The sequence below is a fragment of the Pezoporus wallicus genome, unplaced genomic scaffold, assembly GCF_028554395.1.
Source record: "Pezoporus wallicus isolate ANWC-B61680 ecotype Strahan unplaced genomic scaffold, APGP_CSIRO_Pwel_v1 contig_2384, whole genome shotgun sequence".
In the NCBI taxonomy this organism is placed as follows: Eukaryota; Metazoa; Chordata; class Aves; order Psittaciformes; family Psittacidae; genus Pezoporus; species Pezoporus wallicus.
This window is the reverse complement of record NW_026640488.1, coordinates 1,567,519-1,589,714: the sequence shown is the minus strand read 5'-3', so window position 1 is coordinate 1,589,714 and position 22,196 is coordinate 1,567,519. Positions and strand designations below refer to the sequence as shown.

At 39.0% G+C, this 22,196-nt stretch overlaps 1 protein-coding gene across 11 annotated transcripts in view; it reads right to left on the bottom strand.

Annotated features, from left to right (window-relative positions):
* The window catches only part of TMEM131L (transmembrane 131 like), an 81,245-nt gene that overhangs the window by 26,622 nt on the left and 32,427 nt on the right, over positions 1–22,196 (bottom strand). For 6 of the 11 annotated variants that reach the window (XR_008973479.1, XM_057419074.1, XM_057419076.1 and 3 more), the window contains exons 4-15: positions 20,607–20,678; positions 19,244–19,367; positions 18,065–18,181; positions 15,919–16,029; positions 9,264–9,341; positions 7,247–7,400; positions 5,377–5,435; positions 4,904–5,012; positions 3,877–3,979; positions 3,101–3,254; positions 2,276–2,446; positions 1,909–1,978 (exon numbers count right to left, since the gene is read on the bottom strand). Coding sequence is in view for 10 of the 11 variants with exons in the window: in XM_057419074.1 (XP_057275057.1) it covers positions 1,909–1,978; positions 2,276–2,446; positions 3,101–3,254; positions 3,877–3,979; positions 4,904–5,012; positions 5,377–5,435; positions 7,247–7,400; positions 9,264–9,341; positions 15,919–16,029; positions 18,065–18,181; positions 19,244–19,367; positions 20,607–20,678 (1,322 nt within the window). In the remaining variant the exon portion in view is untranslated. Of the gene's footprint in view, positions 1–1,908; positions 1,979–2,275; positions 2,447–3,100; positions 3,255–3,876; positions 3,980–4,903; positions 5,013–5,376; positions 5,643–7,246; positions 7,401–7,684; positions 7,850–9,263; positions 9,342–15,918; positions 16,030–18,064; positions 18,182–19,243; positions 19,368–20,606; positions 20,679–22,196 lie in introns of those variants that run through there. The other 5 variants (XM_057419078.1, XM_057419079.1, XM_057419082.1 and 2 more) reach the window with 5 other exon arrangements.

Sequence of the window (22,196 nt, the reverse complement as noted above, 5' to 3'; positions counted from 1 at the left end):
TGCAAAGGGTCCTGACACAAAAATAAAGCAAGAAACCCACTTTTTCCCTTCAAAACAAGCATATGTGCATGTGAGGGTATATACATGTGAGTGTATACATATTACTGTATAAATCTTCTTTGCTTAAGATATCTGCAAAACACAGTAATTCTATATGCAAACAAAAGTACGGGTATAGCACTGGCTTTGTACGCTCCAGTGAGCCCTTTTTACTGTTGCTATTTCTAACGTATGCCATTGAAAAGTCATTATGTTATCAGTGGTCTTTAAACAGAACTCTGCTGATGCCAATAAAGCATCAAGATCATACACTATTTTCTACAGAGTGGTACAAAATTATAACATCACAGCACAGCAGGGAGCAAAACAAATCCCACAGTTTGGCAGAAATGATGTTTATATGTCAGCTTCTCTTTTTGAGGTGCTGATAATTTTCTCAAATTCTTCTAAAGATAAAATTGCAAGGCTTCACATCACTCTAAAGATTAATGCCTCTTAGGAAGTCAAGCATTTTCACATAGCAGAATACAGTTAGAAAAGCAAACTTCTTTGAAAAGAAAAGAAAAATGGCTTATTTTAAAAATGCATCTACTTTACTTTACAATCCTTAGGGTTTAAAGTAACCAACTGAGATTGATGATGACTGGAATAATCCAGCTACAACTTCTTTAGGTCAGTATTTTCAGGCTTTTGCATTAGACTTTTTTATTTAACAAATACTATACTAGTATCCTGTGTTAGAAGGCAGAATACCTGTACATAAAGATCTGATTATGTTCAGATAATCAGATGTGAATGGAATATAAACAATAAGGACTCACTTTTATCAGAAAAATTTCTTTCTAAAGATTAAAAAACAAAACAAAACAAAACAAAAAGCAAACACTTGCTTCCAAGATCTGTACCTAAATGTGCATATGTATCAGTAATTCTTCAAGCCGTATGTTACCATTCATCACCTCAATTCTTTTTTCATTTGACTAACTACTACTGCCTTCTTCATACAAAATACACTGCAGGAAAGCGCCATCTTGAGAACATGTTTGGGAGAGTATTCAATTTAGCATTTCTTTAAAGGGTACCATGGTACCATTTACTTTTAATGGGTACCTATGTTGCCACTACTGGAATTCTTTACTGAGCAGAGATTAAAAAACACTATTGAGAATCACTTTTCATCAGATTCAACATTCTCCACGAAGTTATGTCCATGTAATACCCAACACTATTTTGGTAAATGTCAGCCAGGTACTTAGAACAGCTCCCAGCATTACAGTATCTGGAGATAGATTCCTCAGTTCCAGAAAGAATGAGACCCTTTCTTTCTATTTCACATGATACAGCATTAAGGATGCTATTTAAATGAGCCTGATAAACGGTGTTTTGCAGAAATCTAGGACATTATTTCTGTAAGAAACAGGTGAAGAGAAGGCCTTCAAATTTAACTATGGCTAAAGGCAGGATATTGGTCAACATTTGTTTTCTGTTTCAAAGACTTCCCAGGATCTGGACCCAGATTATACACATTGCCTAACACTTTGAGCTAGTTGGCAGCTTTATCATTCTACCACAACATCTCCAGAGAACATGCATATGAAGAAAGAAAGGCGCAGTACACCGCCAATTGCATCAGAGTCTTAAACATTAAGTCCAAAATAATGTTTCAAGACAGAACAATAGCTTAGCATGTCCTATGGAATTAGAGGTCTGAAATACTGCACAATGTACTCAGAGCGGGTTACTCAAAGCCATTTACATGCTCCCAGAAAAATGAATATTTTTGAAAGACATAAAACTAAGTACACACATTAACAATCTCAATATTCTCAATACAAGTCCTGCTACATAAAATGGATTTTCTACAATGAAACTACTAGCAGATGCAAAAAATCCCCAAGACAAGCTTACCTGAATCAGACTTTCCCAAGTAACACTGAATATCACAGTGGGCAATCGCTTCAAAATGAAGATCTCCCTGCTGGAAAAACAAAATAAAAACTATAACTGACCACATGGTAAGACAACAAGACAAATTCCAGTTTTTCAGTGCATAATTTAGACGAGTCAAGAGAATTAAGGGTGTCTAGAGGACTGTAATTCCATCACTGTTCAACTCTGGGGGCTTAACTTCTCAAGCTACAGAATGGTTTCACAGAATGGTGTGGTTCCAAGTTTTTCTGTCAGGACTAAGGGACAGATTTCTGGCCTAAGAAAGAGGCCGCTGCATTTTGGTTTGCAGGGCATAATAATCATACAACACAACTGAATATGGTACCTTGGACACAGTCGAATATATCTGCAGAGGTATTTCAAACATTATTCCCACATTTGTGGCCAAACAAATACTAGAGAGCACATTTGTTACAGTGTCTTTCACACTGAGCTTCAAAGAAAATACGTTCCAGCAGCCTGGAGGCAGAGTCAAAGGTTCGGCAAAGTTCAGAATCTAGAAAGAATTAAATGACAAGTGAATTAAAACTGGTACAGTATTTTTGGTGCAAGTGGTACCTTGAAGAATGTAAACTTTCTCTTCGTGTTTTTGCTGTTATTACATACACATATGTGCCCATAACTGATCCGTACAGCGCACATATGTAAATCTCCTATCTAAATATACAAAGAGCCAATTAGATGCCTACATCATGTGCTTATTCATAAACCAGATCTGCCTGGTTTGAATCAAGCAATTGCGCGAGTAAATTATTGGCTTTGCCTTCTAAACTTCAAAGCTCATCTATGTAGTAAAGACTTCCATTACAGACTATGAAGAAATGCTGAATCCTATGGAGCACAAACACACATGCAACAATTCTGAGAACAGAGCAATGTTATATAATTTGATGCATCTGTAGCTGCAACTCAAATGAAAGAACAGTTGTTAATGAAACAATGCAAAAACAAGCCGGACAGTGAATAATGCCTGTTGAGAGAGTAAGCTCTTCAGAACCTAACATTTATGGCCATACAAATACCTTTATTTTTAACTGATTTCAACCAGCTCTGAGAACACAGAGTTCTTCAAAGGATCTATTTTGTATGTTGAAGGACTGTATCCCTAAATCAAAGACAAAACAATATTTGAAGCAGAAAAAAAGCTTACCTTTAAAACGTTTTTTGTTTCTCTGGCTATGAAGACTTCTGTCAGTTCAATGCTGAAGTCAAAATTGTTTGTAAACCATATGGACCAAAATCCTGAAGTATTATGATGTGGTTCTATATGAAACAATGCTGCAGAAGGATCTACATCAAAATACCTGTAAGTAAATGCAGAAGAAAAATAAATACGTCTGCAACTGTCCTTGCGCACACATAAGAGGTCCACACAAGCATATAACTAGTATTCTTGCATAACGATGCTCCTTTAAGGTTTTAAGGAGAAAGAACAGAATTATTTCCTTTGGAATACTTACATACAATATCAAAGTAAAAATTGACAGGAGCAATGCAAAAGAGGTAGGCAGGTTTACACTCTTCCTGTGCTATATAGTATATCACTACCTACTGCTTTGGAATATGGTAGCTTGGATGAAATTTGTGAAAGAAGAAAAGACTCCACATTTTTTCTATAACTATTCTGGTTCTGCATAACAAATTTCATCACAGACTCTAAGCAACATTTATATGATATGAGCTGCTAAGGCATACCTCTTTATTGGCTCCTGAAATTCTTCTTGGATAAAATACAGAACTACTACTTGAAATGTCACAGCTCTGTTTCGGCAAACGACACAGTAACAATAGCAAGAAGCCTCGTCACTTTTCCTGGAATTGTTCAGTGACAAAACAAGCTAACCTCATCTCTTAAAGTAGGGTACAATATTCTTCTGACAATATCGTGAATGTTAACAAACAAACAAAAATCCATTGTCAACCTACCCTTCCATCACAGGACAAGAAAGACAGGCTTTTAGTGTTGCAGTGCCTTCCAACTGATTACTCTTCTTGTCACCATAACGACTTTCACTGTCACAGGATGCAGCTGGGCAAAGAACAGACAACATCAGCCAGAACAATTTTCACATGAGGGTTTGGAAAAACACTACAAAGGGGAACACTTGTTAGTCCAATTCTAACACAGGTGAACTAAGCATCTAATCACTTATGTCCTGATTTTCAGAGGTTCCATGCTTTGCTTTAAGAAGAATTTATGAATGCTACACACTTTCCAAAAACACATACACAAAAAGGCTGTGAAGAGCAACCCAACCAATTTTAGCCAGGTGTCACTGGCTCAGCATTTTTACTTATCAGTGCACACTGCCTCCTTTTAATAAATGAAATACTGTTCTGAAAAAAGCAATCACTTAAAATATAGTCCTTTCTTCTTATTTTCACTCTTTTCTAGGAAAAAGAAGTCCCAGCATTATTATGAAAGCAGCCTGGTTCATAAACATTTAAAGTCAATGCACTGCAGTCTAGCGGTCAGAATAGGAAACAGGCTGGAGTCAGGAGTGCCTAAATGTTAATCTTTGCTCTTCCACAAACACGCCTGGTCCCAGGCAAGCCTCGTCAATGATCCTGCCAAGAAATGTCATAGAAAATGACCACCCAAGCACAACAGCCTTTAAGAAGATATATTGGAAACAGAAAAATAACCACAAATTATAAAAGGATGTTGAAAAAGCATATTCAGTAATTATGCTTACTGAAAATCAGCTAACATTTTAGCAAATGCTTTCTTCCCTTTTTTGTAATATGTATAGCTTAGAACCTTCAATCAGCAAAAGAGAAAGCATATATACACCAAAATGGTGGAAACAGTTTGAAGAAAGAGTTCAGCCTCCCTCTCAAAAAAATCCAAGTAAGTTGATTTTGAGATCTTTCAGGGTCTTTTATCTGATGAAATAAAAAGCTACCCTTTTACAATAAAATCCTGTTTAATCATATTATAAGTACACTGTACCTTTACAAGAAATAGAGGCAACTTTTGTAAAGTTAGTAGATGATGAAGATAGCAGTACTGGCTCAAACTGCACAGGTGACGTTTCTTTTTGTGACAACTGCCGTATTTCCTGCATGAAGACAAGACACAATAATCCTTCTAGAAATACTAGCATTATTAGCGCTGCTCCGGTATTAGTGTATCTTCTTGTCAAATTTGCAAGCTAATATCTGCCATTTTCTCACATCTTTTAAATGAACCCATGGATTTTTATTCAAGTTAACAACTCTTATGTCTCTTAACAAAACCCATCACTGAACTACACATCATCATCGAAAAGACCTATTAGATATCTGGGCACCTTTAAAAATATAGAGGCATGACATTTGCTACCAGGAAAATCAATCTGCTATTACAGAGTAAACCAGTGGCCTAATTAATTCCCCAATCAAATTCAAAACCCTAAAATACAACTTCCTTATTCTCACAATTACCTGTATATGTACAAGGCTGCTCCCAGAATGCATGACGTATACATCTACTGAGGAATCACCTGTCCAAAAGAATGAACACTGATGTAAGTTGACCAAGGACAGAAGCACTCTTGCTTTGTCAGATACTCATATGAGAAGGAATCCCAATTTAAGTATAAGAATCTTTGTGCAACAGCTACCCTTGTAAAAAGGAGGAACTATTCACATCTCGAGCTGGCAATCATTTCATAAAGGAGTAAAAATCCACCCAAGCACTTTGGCCATAAATATGAAGGCAAACATCAAAAACATGCAGAGGACCAAAAGAAGAGCAGAGGGACAGAACAAGAGGTGACTATTATACCAGGATGGTCATCATACTTCCATGATGGAAGACTACCTGAGCTTTTACCCTTGCTTATGCTTTAATTACATTAGTAGATGCAGGCTGACATAAAAAGACATTCTCCCAGTTCATTAGGCACAATTTCTAATAATCAGTGTGCTTTGCTCAGCTGCTTGAAAGGAACACTACAGGTGCCAGATTCCAAAAGGGAAGCTGGTTCAAGATACTGACTTTGAATGAGCAGATGGTCCACATACCCACAGCTGCTTAAAGCACATACTCTTCAATCTTTCCAGGTGGCTAGTTCCCCTGTGCAGACCTTGCCTATCTGCTGTCCCGCTCTAAGTGCTAACACACATGCTGTACATGGAGACTAACACAGCACCGTATTCCCTTTTGCCAGATCTTTCTCTCAAGACCACATCTCATTTAATTATAAAAATCAAAGGCAAGCAAGCACTGCTGTCTGATATGGTAAAGCACCATATCAAATGGAGCAAGACCTGGAACTTCCCACTGACAGCAAGTCCAAGGGCTAGACCAAACTCTAACGTAGTGAGGACTTACAACTGCATTCTATTTAATAAAAAACAGTCTTAAGAGCATACTTCTATTATTTAACCATCAAAAGTGTTAACAGTAAGCACCCTTGACACAACAGATGTGAATAATTCTCTGCCAGCATCAGAACAAATGTATGCCCACAACTCAGCAAAACAAAGCACTGGCATCTCACTGGCAGAGAAACTAGGTTTACAGAGGGTTTTTCAGTTTCCACTCTATGTAAATATCACATCTCAGAACAGGCACAGGAAAAAAAGCATATATTGTTTTGTGACTAGATCTTAAACAGAACTTCTCAAAAGAAAACAGATCATGTTCTCTTTTCACTAGTATGTTAAAAAAATATTATTTTAATATGGATTCCTAAGCAATTCTTTCTTCTTTAATCAGAAAGTAAAACTGGCAGAAATGTCTAAAAGAAACTATTCAGACAGACTGCAAAGCTCCGTATGTAATGTAAAATCCCCCGGATTTAAAGGATTTGCTCACCCAAATGATGTAGCATAAAAAATCTGCAAGGAGTTGATTGTTTTGCCTGTGGAATTCTAGCTTACAGGAACAAATAATGCGCACATCTGTACTACCTCACTACCCTACTTTCCACAACAGCTACTATTCCCAGTGCTGTACAAACCATTCTGCCTTCACAGTTATATTATGGTTTATTTAATTAATGTGAAACCAGAAATGCAGCTGTAGAAATCAAAGGACCATGACATTTTCCCATACTATGAGGGACTAAAGAATGAAACAGAAGTAGTTTACAACTTTACAATCATTACCTTCGTAAAGAGCACTGTGCTCACAGTAACTGCCTTAAACAAACTAGCTGACAAGCTGTGTTTAACTGTTAACACTTAGCTTTTTCCCTTACTTGCACAATTTGGCTGCCACTGAATTTGACTAAATTTAGCACATCAAATTACAACTTATGTATAAAACCAAGTTTTATTACAATTAACAGTCATATTTAGGACTTACCCAAGGTCTTCGTATTTTCCATTGCTACATAAACTACAAAAAGATTCTCCAGTAAGTATTGTCTGTGCTCCACAAAATCTTGTTGGGCATTTTCCATTCTTACCGTTAAGCTCATTTCTAGCAGCACTGGGTCATCAGACATAAAACAGCAACTCTGGAGCGAGACAAGGGGATATGGTGTGTATGTGGTGTGAGAGGAAAAAATTAGTACAGTAAGGTATTTTTAGAAGTTAATCAAAGGTATTAGCTAAAAGAGAAGGCTACCAGCACTTTGGCGCTGGCAAAACAGGAGTAATTAGGACCTCAGCTAAAATCTCAGCAGAAACCAAAGACAGTGTGGGTACAAGCAGCACAGCAGAAACAAAGACTAAAAACAACTGAAAAGGACACTGAACCTTTAAAGAATGCAAATTTATTAACTGTCTTAGTCAGTCTCACCTCAGGGACTGCAAAACAGTTTCCTTTGTTAAATCCTCTGCCTTCAATAAAATGTGCCATAAACAGACTGATGCATGTGTCTTAATGGTAGGAAGACAGCTCATGTTCACTGGTCTGTTTATAGTTAATTTTTCCAAATCCTGTGTTTTTTGTCTCCATTTCTCACTGAAGTAATTTTAAAAAAACAAACATACATGTACAATTCTTAATAGAAAACACTGTCGTCTGGCTAGAATACTTCAGATAAACACAAATAGGGTCTTAACTGCCTTCTCTAACTAGTGGCTGCTGTTAAGACAGCTGAGTCTCAGCAACTACAAAGACACAGACACCATTTCACAAAAAATTCACGCCAACAATGAGAAACAAAACTAGATAATCAACAGTGAATAACATAAATTGGTCCTGCATCACACCATGAAGGTCGTTAGGCTTCAATGCCCCACCAAGAGGACTAGTTTGCTCGGGAGGAAGAGGAGAAAACCACTCCTGGCATGCAAAGTGCTCTCATGAAGCGGTAGCAACACACCTTCAGCTAATCTGAAGTGTCACAAGGAGGTACAGTGGGAGTAGGGAAGAGTCTTTGGGAATGGAATGCCAGTTCACTGCTCAAACAGCATCAAAGAAACCATCGCACATGAAATGGCTGTCAGGAGCAGGAGAGGAGGCCACTGTGGAAACTGAAGCACAGGGATGCTGTGCCCCTGGAAAGCTCACACCAAAGAGCAAGCAGGTGCACTACATGCAATCTCAAAAGTTCAGGTGCATCTCAAGCTTAGCGTTATTCACCAATGTAATGCAAGAATCAAACATGGGAGTAAACAGCACAGGGTCACTGTGACATGTAACATACAGGAATACAGCTATAGAGTCCAGGCCTTGTCACACTTGATGGAAGATGCTTCAGACCACAGCACAAGCCTATCTATCTGATCCAACTACCCCATTAAATACCATTAGCACTGTAAACCAATACCCATTTACTGTGCAAGGACATTTAAGGAGAGAAGAAAAATAGATAGCACTGCCCAGGAGGATGGAGAGACCTACTGTCCTGAATGCTCAGAGGTTTTGGAGGGGGCTTTTCTGCTAGCAAGCTCACCCCTCCTCAGCTCTGCCCAATGCCAAAGCCACCTTCAAAGCCTCTTGAGCACAGAGCCCAGACTTCAGCTTCCCAGCTCATTGATTTCTTGTCAGTGTGAATCAGAAACTTGTGAAATGCTTCTGGAGAAAGGGAATTACAGGCATCTAATCACTTATGTACCTCATAGAAGTAATATAATATCTACACATTAAAACACTTAGCCTGCTGGTTTGGACTTGAGGGAGGGGGGGCATGGAGATATTTGATGTCTTTTTCCAACTCCCTTCTTCTAAAGGTTATAGCGTAATGTATGTGACATTTCATGTATACCACAGGGTACAGTTTTATAAAGGCATAGGTAAAAGCACAGTTTCCCTTTAAACTAAGGCACTGGATATTGCATTGTTGCTAAAACTTTTAGAGCTGTGGAAAGTACCCCTCTAAACTTCAACTGAAGTAAGACTTAAATAGGTATAAAATTATGATAAAACACACCTTAACTTGCTGATATGCATCATTAGGTAAACTGCATTCAAGGTGAACACGTAAGAGACTGGCATTCGTAGTTTCTGCCTGTAAGAAAGGAAAGTGAAGAAAACATCAAACATCTGATTCAAATGTGCTTCAAATCCGATTCACACACCACAATTTATAAGGATAACAGGACTGTTTCCACATATGCATGACACAGAAATGTAAGAAAATTTAAAAAAATAAATACAGTTGCTGTATACAGTAGGTGAATAATCAATCTCCAATTCTCAGGAACTCTGTCAATACCTGCTTACTCATCAAACTATTATTCTACATGAATATTAAATATTTATACAGAATGAACATGAGCAATGCTTATGAACTTTCATGTTTCAATAAACTGTATTCAAGAGAGCCTTTTCTGTGTAGTATAAAAGCTTCTTTCCTTGTTTTCTGTGTATTTTTGTTGCCGATTAGATACTACAAAGAACATAGTGCTTCTTGGCCATGGTCTGATACACAGGCTTCACGCCAAAATGGACAGACAGAAAATACTTGTTTTGCCTTTTTGTTCATTTGGAAAGGGAAAAGAGAAGACAACACTGATTGTGCCAGCTTGTAAAGCACTCATAAATCTAATGGGGCAACAGCACCAACAAAGCCCAGTATAGTTCATGAAAGCTCTTTGGAAATCTTTGGACTGCCAAATTAGTTGCACAAACTGCTCAGTCAGAATATCTTGATACTAAATTAAAAACAAAAATAAATTAGAATGCCCGACCTGTCACTCTATCAGAGCCTTAATTACAGCAAAACTAACTAGTGATTTTGAGACTTACATGGAACTCCCCCCAGTTTCTCTTGAGATACTTAACTAAATAGCTGAGTGGGGTATCTGCAGGTTCAACTTTCTGCACATGTCAATGCAATTGACTTTAAAGAATGTCTATAATGCTAATTATTGACAATGTCAATATTATATTATTTATAATAATTATCATTATGTGTTATTATATATTTATAGCAATTATCATTACTATATATTATGTCAATATTACATTATGTCTACATAATGTCAATAATGCTGAAAAGCTAAACTGTGAATCAAAGTTTTTTTCAGTATCCAGCACCCTATTCTGCATCTCCCTGGGACAGGCAGAAGGGGGCAGGGTGCACCTGAGCCGAAAGTAGATTTACCACATGCGTGGCGTTTCATGGGGTCCAGTTTTACACAAGCACAGTCAAAAGAAAGCCAACATACAGACATTCTGCATTCTCAATTCAAACAAATTTCATACCAAAATGACTGGGACTTCACACAAGAGGGCGATGTAACCTCTGCAAAGGTGGAGATCCACCTCCCAAACCCTGTCCCCATCGCAGCTCTTAGGGGAACACGAATGTCTGCCACCCTTCTTTTTGACAAATGCTTTTGTCCTCATCAAGAGCAGAAATAAAACCCCATTCCATTCCAAAACATACACCACTTCCTAATCTCTCACAGCCATGACTGCTAGGGTAGCTTTAATGAGGCAGTAAGACTACACAGAGAGCAATTTTGGGGCTGCTTTTCTGGTCAAATAAACCTTGATGCTTAGGCTTCCTTTCTCAGTGGTTCTTGAGAGAACAATACCACCTTCCCGGTCCTACATAAGGAGTTGTTAGTCTTTAATTCAATACTATTGTAGTTTAAAGAAGTTTGAGACTGCATACCCCTATTAAAAAAGCTAACTCATTTTTCCAAACTTCTTTTTTTTTTTTTTCCAGTTTTGCCATGGCATACATCTAACATGAAAAACTGCTGTCACCTTAAAATTGAAGCTGCTAATGTACCACACAGAGATGAAAAAAATGCAGTTGGGGTGTATTTGATGTTGATCTGTTTTCTGCACGATTGACACACACACACTCCCCCCCCCCCCCCCCCAACCCGAGAAGCTATCTTCAGAAAAGGAAAAGGGTTTTCATTTATCTAAGGCAGACAACAGATGCATAACTGTCATGCCCACTATCTTACAGCACTGGTAGGACAGCTGTGTTAACCATAAAGCGAAGATAAAGCATCTATGAAGAAAACACTGTCAGAGGCTGAGTTTCCAAGACAAACCCAGGACCATGTCCACATCTCCCAGCAGCACAAGCACTCCGTTTACACTGTAAATATCACTGCCTATGAATCAGAGCAGGGACCTGAGTTATGCAGCATATGTTTGCACCAGAGAACTGCAATAGAGAGGCACGGCACAAGGGAAAAGTCAGAGAGAGTGCTGCAAAGCAGTACAACCACTGCCACATCATTACCTGGTGCCTCTATTTTGTATATGCAGGCATATATACTTGCGCATACACACACTCTCAGGACACACAAATCCTATGTGCGCTGAATAGAGAAGTCTGATAGAAGCCACACAAGCTAAATTCTTGCCAGTTTTGGCAAGTTCTTACACTTTAAATTTAAAGAAACAGAGGCCTCTGTCAAAAAAAAAAAACCCCACCCTGAAAACCTGAACCGTCTGATCTGCAAGGAGCTCCACTCTCCTGGCAAAGGTCGAGGATTCCCACTGGGGGACACTACAGTAGGCAATTACTTAGGAAATAATTCATACTCCAAAAGAGAGACAGAGCACCCACAGGACAGCTGGCACGGGCCAGCTCAAAAGCCACCAAACAACCACAGACCCAGAGTCACTTCTAGGGAAAGAATTCTGTCTTACGTGCCTGTCAATGGCTCTAAACAAGATTTTCACAAAGATGGTCCTGCACCACAATTGGGACTGTAGAGTCCAAACCACTTCCTGGAGTTTGGCTACAGGATAATCAAAAAAGAGCAAGCACTGAACAAGCCCCCCCTTCTTCCTGCAGGCTGATACTTCAGAGTTTCTGTCCTGGACTAGCCCTGGCCCTAAAGAGCTTTTTCCGCTCTGAATGGTGTTAATTAACTGTCCCTGTAATAATGATTCAGCAGGGTTTCATCAGTTTTTTGCAGGCAGTTATCAGGTTGGCACACCAAGAAAACTACTGTCCAACTACCTTCCTTCTCCACACCCAAGCACCACACTTGCACGTATTTGCTTCTCTGATCTTCTGTCTACTGGCACAAAACACAGCTTAAAGTCTTGGATTCCTGCCAGTATTTGCAACATTACATTGGTTCATAAAGTCTGAACTCCTCTGGGAAGTCAGCAAAGTGATGCCTGTGCCTCCTACGATAAGATGCTCCACCTTGCAGGTCACTCCTCCATTGATATTTCCAGTGTGTTTGTACAGCATTTTGAACATAAAGAGGCACTGATGTAGCTGCCCTGTCAGTGCCATCCAAATATTAAACAATGCCAAAACCCAGACAAGTGGAGCAAAGACTACATCCAGAAGTTGGATAAAAAAAGATGACCTATATGTGCTCCACCATCTGTTACTGCTTAGTGGTAACTAGCCGCTGCTGACTGGCCACGTGGACATACTGTAAATTCACAGTGTTGGGAGACAGGTCTTCTTTCCTCCCGATTGAGTGAGCCAGGAGCCCAGAAGTCCTGGGATCCAGGACCACAGCCAGAGCATGCTCATCCTGAACCATTCAGAAGCTGAAACTTTGAAAATAATAACAGAAAGAGAGTGAAATTCAACAGCAGAGAAGGCAACTTTGTCTTTCTTTTTCTTTCCTTATTAATCTCAGAGTTTCTGCTAAAAAACCCTGGGGGAATGATGAAGAAAAAAGAAAAGCCTGTGCACCTTTGTCTACTAAAGGATAAAAACGAGCCACAAAATCAATAGGCATTTATTTTCCACAAAAAATTACAAACATAAACTGTATTTCCAATGGAAATACTACTACAGAGGTAAACTTTCCTCTATAATTCCCACAGATGCATCATATTTCAATATAAATGCTCTGTAGAGACAAAATTTCATCCCTATCCCTATGTACAGTTCTGGCCAATCACCTTGAAAAGAAGTTTTACAAATTGGAGAAGCTGCAGAAACAGTTTGTCAATTTGGTTAAGAAATGGACAGCCCATCACTGAAGAAGATACTACAGAGCATAGAATGTTCAGCTTGGTAAGGTAAACATGCAATGACTCCTACAAATGCTCCTGGGCTTATACCATGACAGCAGCAGGAGTTATATAAACTAAATGCATATCCTAACAAATATAAACCATCCACAAAGCCGTTTACATTGGAAGTCAGGTGTAGGACTCCAACCATCAAAGGAATAACAACAAGTATTTGGGGTTATGGTAACAATGCCTCCAGCAGTTCTGAGAAGCCACTTTACCAAGCACATGATGGGATTAACTGATGTTACTTTCTTACCAAGGCCTTTATGATCAAGGAAGTCAGCTTAAACAAACCACCTTTAGAACAGTAGACACAGAGGCAAAAAACAGACACACACCATGTAGCACTCAGTGAGTCAGCTTTCTCACAGGTTTCCAAGCAGTAGACTCTGAAGGGAAGGATACCTATGGTGTATCAAACTAGACACTGCTGCCCAAGGTGACAACTCATGCACCCCAAGATGACAAGAGATGTGTAAATGAGGCTTATGCTATCCTGAACTTACAGTGGTATTTTACCTCAGTAAAAATAAACAGGGGAAAGCAAACACACACAGTTAAGTGAGTATGGTTTGTTTCAAATGCTTTTTCACTACAGATCTCCACTGTGTGTTTAATAGCTTTGTATCTTTAAGTTCTCCCATGTGTAGTCATTCACTCAAACCTCATATACCTCTCTTCTTCACAGCTTCTGAGCCTATAATATAAACTGGACAAATCAGAATCATATCAATTTTTATGGTATCTGGATCAGAATATTAGGAAGGTTAACTGAAGGAGGTACTTCTGGACAGCTGTCTGAAGATAGGCTGAGAGTTGGGGTTGTTCAGCCTGGAGAAAAGAAAGCTCCAGCAAGACCTTACAGCAGCTTTCCAATACTTGAAGGGAGCCTACAAGAAATCTGGAGGACTTTTTACAAGGGCATGTAGTGACAGGACAAGGGGGAATGGCTTTAAACTGACAGAGGGGAAAGTCAGATTAGATATTAGGAAAAATTCTTCCCTGTGAGGCTGGTGAGGCCCTGGCACAGGTTGCCCAGAGAAGCTTTGGCTGCCCCATCCCTGGCAGTGTTCAAGGCCAGGTTGAATGGGGCTTTGAGTCCAGGTCTATTGGAAGGTGTCCCTTGCCCACGGCAGAGGGGTTGGAACTGGATGAGCTTTAAGGTCCCTTCCAACTCTAACCACTCTATGATTTTTCTAAATGGAACCCAAACTTGAGCCATTAGGTCCCCTTCAGTATTATGTAGATCTTGTCTACCACCTTGAGCCGAGAAGCTGCTCCCCCTGCTGCAGCACTTCTGTCCAAATGGGTACCTGTGAACTGAAGACGAATTCCTCAGTTACAGGAAAATTACACCCAAATAAATGTTCCTCATGATACATTAAGGACAATGTCAAGTGCTTCACAAAACTTCTCTACTCAGGAATTCAGTCAGTACTGTGAAGCAGCAGTCTGCATTCAAACTTCAGACAGTAGCTGACAATACCTCATTGAGCTAGACATGAAGATGCAGAGACACATCATTAACAGCATCCAAGAAAAGCCTTCTTAGTTCTACCTTTTGCACCCCAAATCACAAAACCTGAAGCCTTTTGGCTTCTTTGCAAGAGTTATGTGTACACTCACAAGCAACCACGCCTGTGTGATTACAACAGAAACTGGTACAAAGGAAAAGAAAGGAAGAGAAGGAAATCATGCATTATCCTCAGCTAGAGGTAGAGTGACCTAACATATATGCAGCCGACTGAAAAACATTACCTAAGCTGAGAATTCTTCTCAGGTACAGAAAACTACATCATGAAGGCAATCAACACAGCTCACATATAGATAGCAGATTAAATTCTGTTACATGCTAAGACATTCTAAATATGTTTTTGAAAAAACTAAATCTGTGCATAATACAAAAGGAAATTTGAAAGATCATTTTTTCCTTATTCACCTGAAAGGCTCTGTATGGCCTTTAAGACTATGAAAATACCTGCAACTGCAGCCAAATGACAGAAATTGTTAAAACTTCTTTCAACTGAAATAGATACACCTCTTAAATCCACCTTGCTGTATTCTCCAGAGCTCTCTGCTTTAGTCAAGCCGAGGTAAGCAAGCCCGGTTATCTTCAGCACCAATATGAGCAGGAGGGGATACTGCAGCCTGACTCCCACCTCTCATTCTCATCCACACAGTACATCACACTTTTTAACTGTGGCAAACTGTTGGCACAGCCCTGCTGTGAGCTGGCATGGGGAACAGGCCTGAAGTAAAAAACAGAACAACAGCCCACCTCCCTGCCTTTATAATACAAAGTTTATTTTTTTAAGGACAGGTCAATCCTCCAGTCTAGTTCAGAGCAGGGCCTCACAAATAGTTCTGGTGGCACAACTGAGACAACACCACACCACAGGAGCATGAACAAGTAGGAACAGTTTAAATGCCAAAGACTTCCAGAAAACCAGAATACCAGCTGATCACAGTAGCCCTGTATCTCACAACCTCTTTCTTGCAGTCATCACTGATACTTGGACTCTTTGTTAATGTTCCTTGCATCCCAGCAACCTGAGGACAAAACCCTTTCATGCCTAAGAAGGTTTATGTTTCATCTCCATTTGAAATGTATACTGTACCAGTGTGTGTGACGCCCGGATGTTTTGAATGTGTGGAAGCAGTAAGTAGGTGCTTGGTAGCTGCATTCTAGGTTCTTCTGGAGAGGGCATCAGAGTTCCTGTTCCAAAAACCTGGAGTTAAAAACAAAATGTTTTAACATTAACATTTAACATAACATATAACATTTTAACATTAACACCTAGTATTTCAGTTATCACGGTAACTTACAAAACTACTTTGCTAATAATAACAATCTTCCCAAGAAACAGATTTGGTTTTCATGTTAGTTCTTTTGAAAGAGAACTTAGGTAAGTTCCAACGTGGAAAATAACTGTACACATAAACAGCACTTTAGCATCTTCACCCATTCAGGCACTATTACAAACACAAAACAGAGCGCTTACCAGCATAGCATCAGGTTATCTCAAAAAGAAAGTATCTAAACTCTCTTACTATTCTTTCGGCAATTACAATACATGTGTCACCATTTGGCAGTGCAGCTATTTTTGGGAAAACTTTGTTACCAGTCCCATTTCATATTTAATTCAATGGTCTTGTCTTAAAAAATGGGTAAAATATTTTATTGTTTTAGTTATTAAATTCTACAGTTTTCAGAGCACTATTAAAATTTGCAAGTTGAGTGATTTTGCTGCACTCATATTCTGCTCCACCAAGCTTAGTTTACAACAAGGTGCAAGATAATGGGGAGGGGATAAAATCATTAGAAGTTAAGAAAATTACCTTGGAGTTTTTCACTTGTATACAAAGATTTTTATTTTTTTTGCTTCTTATAACAGAAAAAACACGTTTTTAAGTGGATAATACAATACATTCTATGTTCGCTGAAGATCTCTGACTACTACATAGAAAATATCAGAACAAAGGGAATAGGTTTCCTTTTTTTTATGGAGGCATTTACAAAGTACATTTTACTATAATGGTACTTTTACTTCACTTGGGTGAATCTTCTGTACATACTCTTGCATAAGTGCATTAGGAACATCACACATATTTCAAGACTTTGGGGCTGTCAAGAGCACCATAACCACTCAAGTTATGCCGTATTTTGAAACTCTTAAACCTGATGCAAGCTGAAATCATAAGCAGCTACTTCTTCTGTTTCAAGTGGCTGGTGAAGCTGCTCATGAAAATCAGTCCATTACTGATTTTATCAGTAGTCCAACAAGAGACAAACATTTTCTGGTAGCACTGACAACTGCTTCCCCATGACTTACTTGATAAAAGGCTCTGCCTGAGCTGATCAGGCAGGTCAATAATCAAAGGGTTAGGAGTGAGTGCAAGGAGAAGAGAGACATCAGAAAGTAAAGGTCAATCACTCTATAATGCACTCTTCCCCCAACCTTGATGAAAAGTTCCTGCCAAATGTGGCATTTCCTCTAATAAACAGTAGATAAATACAACACATGTATTAAAAAACAGGTATTTCAATTGAGATTACCTATGTTTCAATTTAAGGAGCTTTGTTTTCCAGCACAGTATCTAAGTACGGGAATGGAATAGCTGGGTGGTTGATTAAAGCTGGCACTGTAAATCACTGAATTCAGAGACAGATTTTTTTAATTTAAAAAATTAATAAAAGCAAAGAATTTGGAGTATAAAATGTCCCTCATAAAAATAAAAAAGCTTAAGACTGGCTTGTATTCAGTGATTAATCAGACAATAGATGGCTTTAATGCACAACCACTACTTTGACTTTCCTGTTTTAAGGGCCTAAACCTCTCACCTTGTGCTACATCCCCAATGTGTTTACATAAAATCCCACAGAGTAGCTGAAAACCACCTAAAGTATTTCCTAAATAGGTTTTTCATGACAAATGCATTCCAGCACAGTGCAGTCTAGACTGTAGTGTTATATGAAGCCAACTAGTAGGACCATGATCTTTTAAGTACATATATACAAATACATTTTGTTTTACTACTGCAAATAGCCGCACTAACAGTAGTAATTTTAATCATATAGATAGATGTATGAGCCATCACGAGACTAGCGAGATCTGGTACACAGCACGAATTGTAAACACTACCCCACCTGATATGTATCAAGAATTCAATGAACTTTGAAAGTCTGTAAGTTCTAAATGTATGAAAATCACTTTTTAAAACACAAGTAAATCCAAAACTCAAGCTAAAAAGAAGAGTAATTACCTGATATGAAAGTACTCCATGAGATGAGGTATTTATAAATAATGAGCTTTCTATACTGCCTTCTTCTGTTGGCAGGAAGAGTACTCTGAAAGAGATCTTTCCCATCGTAGGAATCACCTGCAGAGACCACAAAGAAGTTTTCTTGCTCCGTGCCAGTGATCACAACACTCACCATTCAGTCACACGGCCCAACAGACACCTCCACATGTACACTCGTGTCTGTAGATCCTATTATGCAAATCTCAGCCCTGAGAAGTTTCTGCTGTCCACATCTCTCAACTCTTACTTCAGAGAAGAACTGAGACCACACACCAACTCGCCATATTATGGCTGGACTTTGTCAGCTTGGGCCTCATCAGTCAAGACTCGTTTGTGTTCGAGAAGTTAACCATGCCTTTTTGTGCCTCTGCGTGCATAAAAATTCTTCCTGCATATAGATACCTATTACAAACTGAATCAATTCCCCCCGTGATACACAGTTGAGTGAGTCAAGGCTGAACTGAGGCAACACAATTAGTAACCAAATCGGTCTAACTGAAAGAACAATGACGTTCATGTCTGCACAGTAATACCCATTCAGTCATCGTAAAAGCACAAATCAGTTGAAAGCATAATAAAAACCCTTTGCACATCAGCAGAGGATAAATGTGGGCTACATCAAACTGAGATCACAGCAATTAATTCTTAACATGCATTATATTATTATACACTGTTAAAAAAAAGTGAAAATAATAGTCTTAGATCATAAGGTAATTATGCTCATAATTGCAATACAAAATGCATAAAACATTTCACTGCAGGTTGTTTTGAGGAACAGGCAAGATCATTCAAAACACTGAGAATTCAAGGCTGTAAAACACCCACATGCCTGTAGATCACTGCATAATGCTGCTTAGAGAAGAATGAGAGTTAAACAGCCTCCTCCTTAACACTGAAAAATTCTTCTTCTCTGTTACTGTAAAACACATTTCCTACTGTAGGTTTTGGATGTCTTTTACCAGTCTAAGGAGAAGTGAGGGGAAAAAAAAAAAAAAAGCTAACAAAACAGAAAAAAAAACACTTGGAGGTCCTACAAAAAAGCACGAAGAGAAAACACAGCATGAAAAGCTTAGGCCAAAGGAAGCATGAAGGCTTGGCTCTTGGCCATTACATAGTTTCCAAAAGTACATCAACACTCACCCGGCTATGAGCAGGAGACACATGAAACTGTCTAGTAGCTGTAAACACTGAATTCACTACAACTTCTCTATCTCTACTAGGGTTGTAGGCATGCAGCATTTTAGCTCTGGGTAACCCCAGTAATCTACAGAAGGGGGGGGGAAAAGAGAAAGAAATTATTCACTTTATAAGCACAGACTATGCACAAAACAGCAACAAACACAAATCATTCTAAAACATACTAATATGCAACAATTTTCTAGTCGTATCTATTCTTTGGAAACATGCCAAACAAATTTTGTCTTTTGTTATCTACAAATAAGCAACACTGGGATGTAAGAGGTGCACTCAGCCAAAACTCATTTCAGTCACCTGGAGTTTAAGAAAACTTACAATGCACAAAGTTTTGAATAAAGAAGTTTGAATAACCAAAGCCTTGTTTTATCAGCTAAAACAACCATTATCTCTAGGCTTCTGCTTTCGTTAATACATCCTATACATTCATTCTGTGCATCCCCTGAAACACTCTTTTTAACTCAAAAGGGGACCATGCTTCCTTTGGTTACTGATAGACCAAAGGCTGATTATCATTTAAGAATAATTCTTAAAGTTTTCTTAGAGGAGAACATAAGACCAAACCAAACCAAAAAAAATACGCCTTCCAGTATCTGAAGGAGAGCTATAGGGATGCTGGGGAGGGACTCTTCAGTAGGGACTGTAGTGACAGGACAAGGGGTAACGGGTTAAAACTTAAACAGGGGAAGTTTAGATTGGATATAAGGAAGAAGTTCTTTACTGTGAGGGTGGTGAGGCACTGGAATGTGTTGCCCAGGGAAGTTGTGAATGCTCCATCCCTGGCGGTGTTCAAGACCAGGTTGGACAGAGCCTTGGGTGACATGGTTTAGCGTGAGGTGTCCCTGCCCATGGCAGGGGGGTTGGAACTAGATGATCTTAAGGTCCTTTCCAACCCTAACTATTCTATGATTCTACCACTATGTTTTGCCTGGGACTTTCTGGATTTTATCTTCAGAAGTTAAAGGAAGCAACAAGCACCCCCCAGGTACTTCCCTAGGAAGGGAGTTTTCCATGAACAACCAGCACGCAGAACTGATTGGACATCCACACAGAATCACCTGAAATGTACCCAGAATGTCTGATGGTTCCCTATTCCCTTTTCCTACTTTCAAGAATTATGTTGATTTTCATTTACAAAGTATTGCAAGGCAAGAAACACAGTTTCAATTCCGTGGCAATTACTTATTATTTTTCTTTCTTTTCAAGAAGACAAGATGTCAGCTAATGCTCTTTACCCAAATGTAGCCCAGTGTAGTTGTCCCTCCCTGCTTTGTTATTAATCAAAATAACAATAATGTAAGATACTTACTGCATTCCAAAATGCAGAACTGACGGGTGAAAATGTAAGGCCTTCCCATTTGGAGGCATCTTTGCTGAGAAGCTGAAAAAAAGGGAAAAGAGGCCACAACTATTATTTAGTGGGTATGATGCTACAACACTGCAGGGAAAGGATAGACTCTGACTCTTTATATTCTAACCATACTCTATTTCCAAATCTTCTCATACATTCCTCTCGCTTCCATAAGACTGACCTTTTAAGAAGGTTTCCATACAACAGCACGTGCTGGAAACATCATGCCAATAAAAGTTCAGTTTAAGAAGTATCCCATTTTAAAGACAATGCTGCCTTGGATAACCTCAGTCATGCTGATACACCTGTTTATGGGGATGCACAGTGAACCACAGAGGGACAACAACTTCAGAGTCCTGGGGAATGAAAACTACATTGGCAAGGAGCAGACCCCCAGTCTTGTCAATTCAACATTCACACAAGCACTGGTATGAGCACACCCAAGAGATGCAGAGGTAGAGAAGTAAATAGCAGCTTAGGCAAAAGTTGACATCAAGAGAACTGCTTGCTGAACTGTAGCTTTAATGCAAAAGCCAACTCATTTCTTATATGCAAAAGAGAGTTAGAAATAATGTGTAGCACACACACCATCATCTTTCCTTTGCCCTAGGAAAATTCACAATGCAGTTCCCATCAGTTCTAGCACATTTTTACCTTATTTGAACATGAGTCGATGTCTTATAACATAGAAATCTCAGGATATCTTCACCACTCTCTCAATTAAAACCTGTCCTCTGCAAGTCCTAACAACCACAGTGGTAAAAAGCAAGTCCAGCACTTGTTCACTACATGTGTGTACCTAGTGCTAAGCTGCTGAAAACTTTCCCAGAAGCAGTCTGAATGCTGCATGGCCAGAAACAGTTTCATCTTTACTGGATGATGACAGTAAGTATCCTAGCAAGGATGAGCCTGAGACAGAGGGATGGACTGTGGTCTCATTAGTTATCCAGCTGCCCTGCACAATGTGTGGTAGTATAGTTAATTGGTCCCCAGTTTAAAAATGTAGTTTTGTAACATTACACCTTTAATATATTAAAGTACCTACATAATTCTGTTGTTATATTCCAAACCAACAGACATCATAATTTATTACCACTCAGGAAAAAATAGGTTTATTATTATAAAACCCCACAACTGCTCATGCAAGGGAGCAAACTCCCTTGCTGCTGCAGCAGGAGGAATGCAGAATATCCAGGTAGCATTTCTGGGGAGCTGCTAGAAAGTAGTGAAAGAACAGATGACGCAGAACTACAAAGTCTGGATGAATGACAGCCTCCTTCTAACCATTTTGTCTCTGTGCCACACAACTCTTTCTCCATTCCTAGAAACAACGCAGCAACCAGCATCTTCTTCCTTTTCCGAGTCAGCCTCAGAGACATACCCAGGAGGAAAGTCTGAATATTGCTGTTGTAAACATACGCAAATTAAAATTATTACTGCAGTAAAATCCCCAGATATCTGGGGCAAGTAACACTTCCTAAGGGTCCTCTGATCCTTTTTTTATATGCACACACATATACGGCAAAATAAGCCTGTGGTTTATGCACT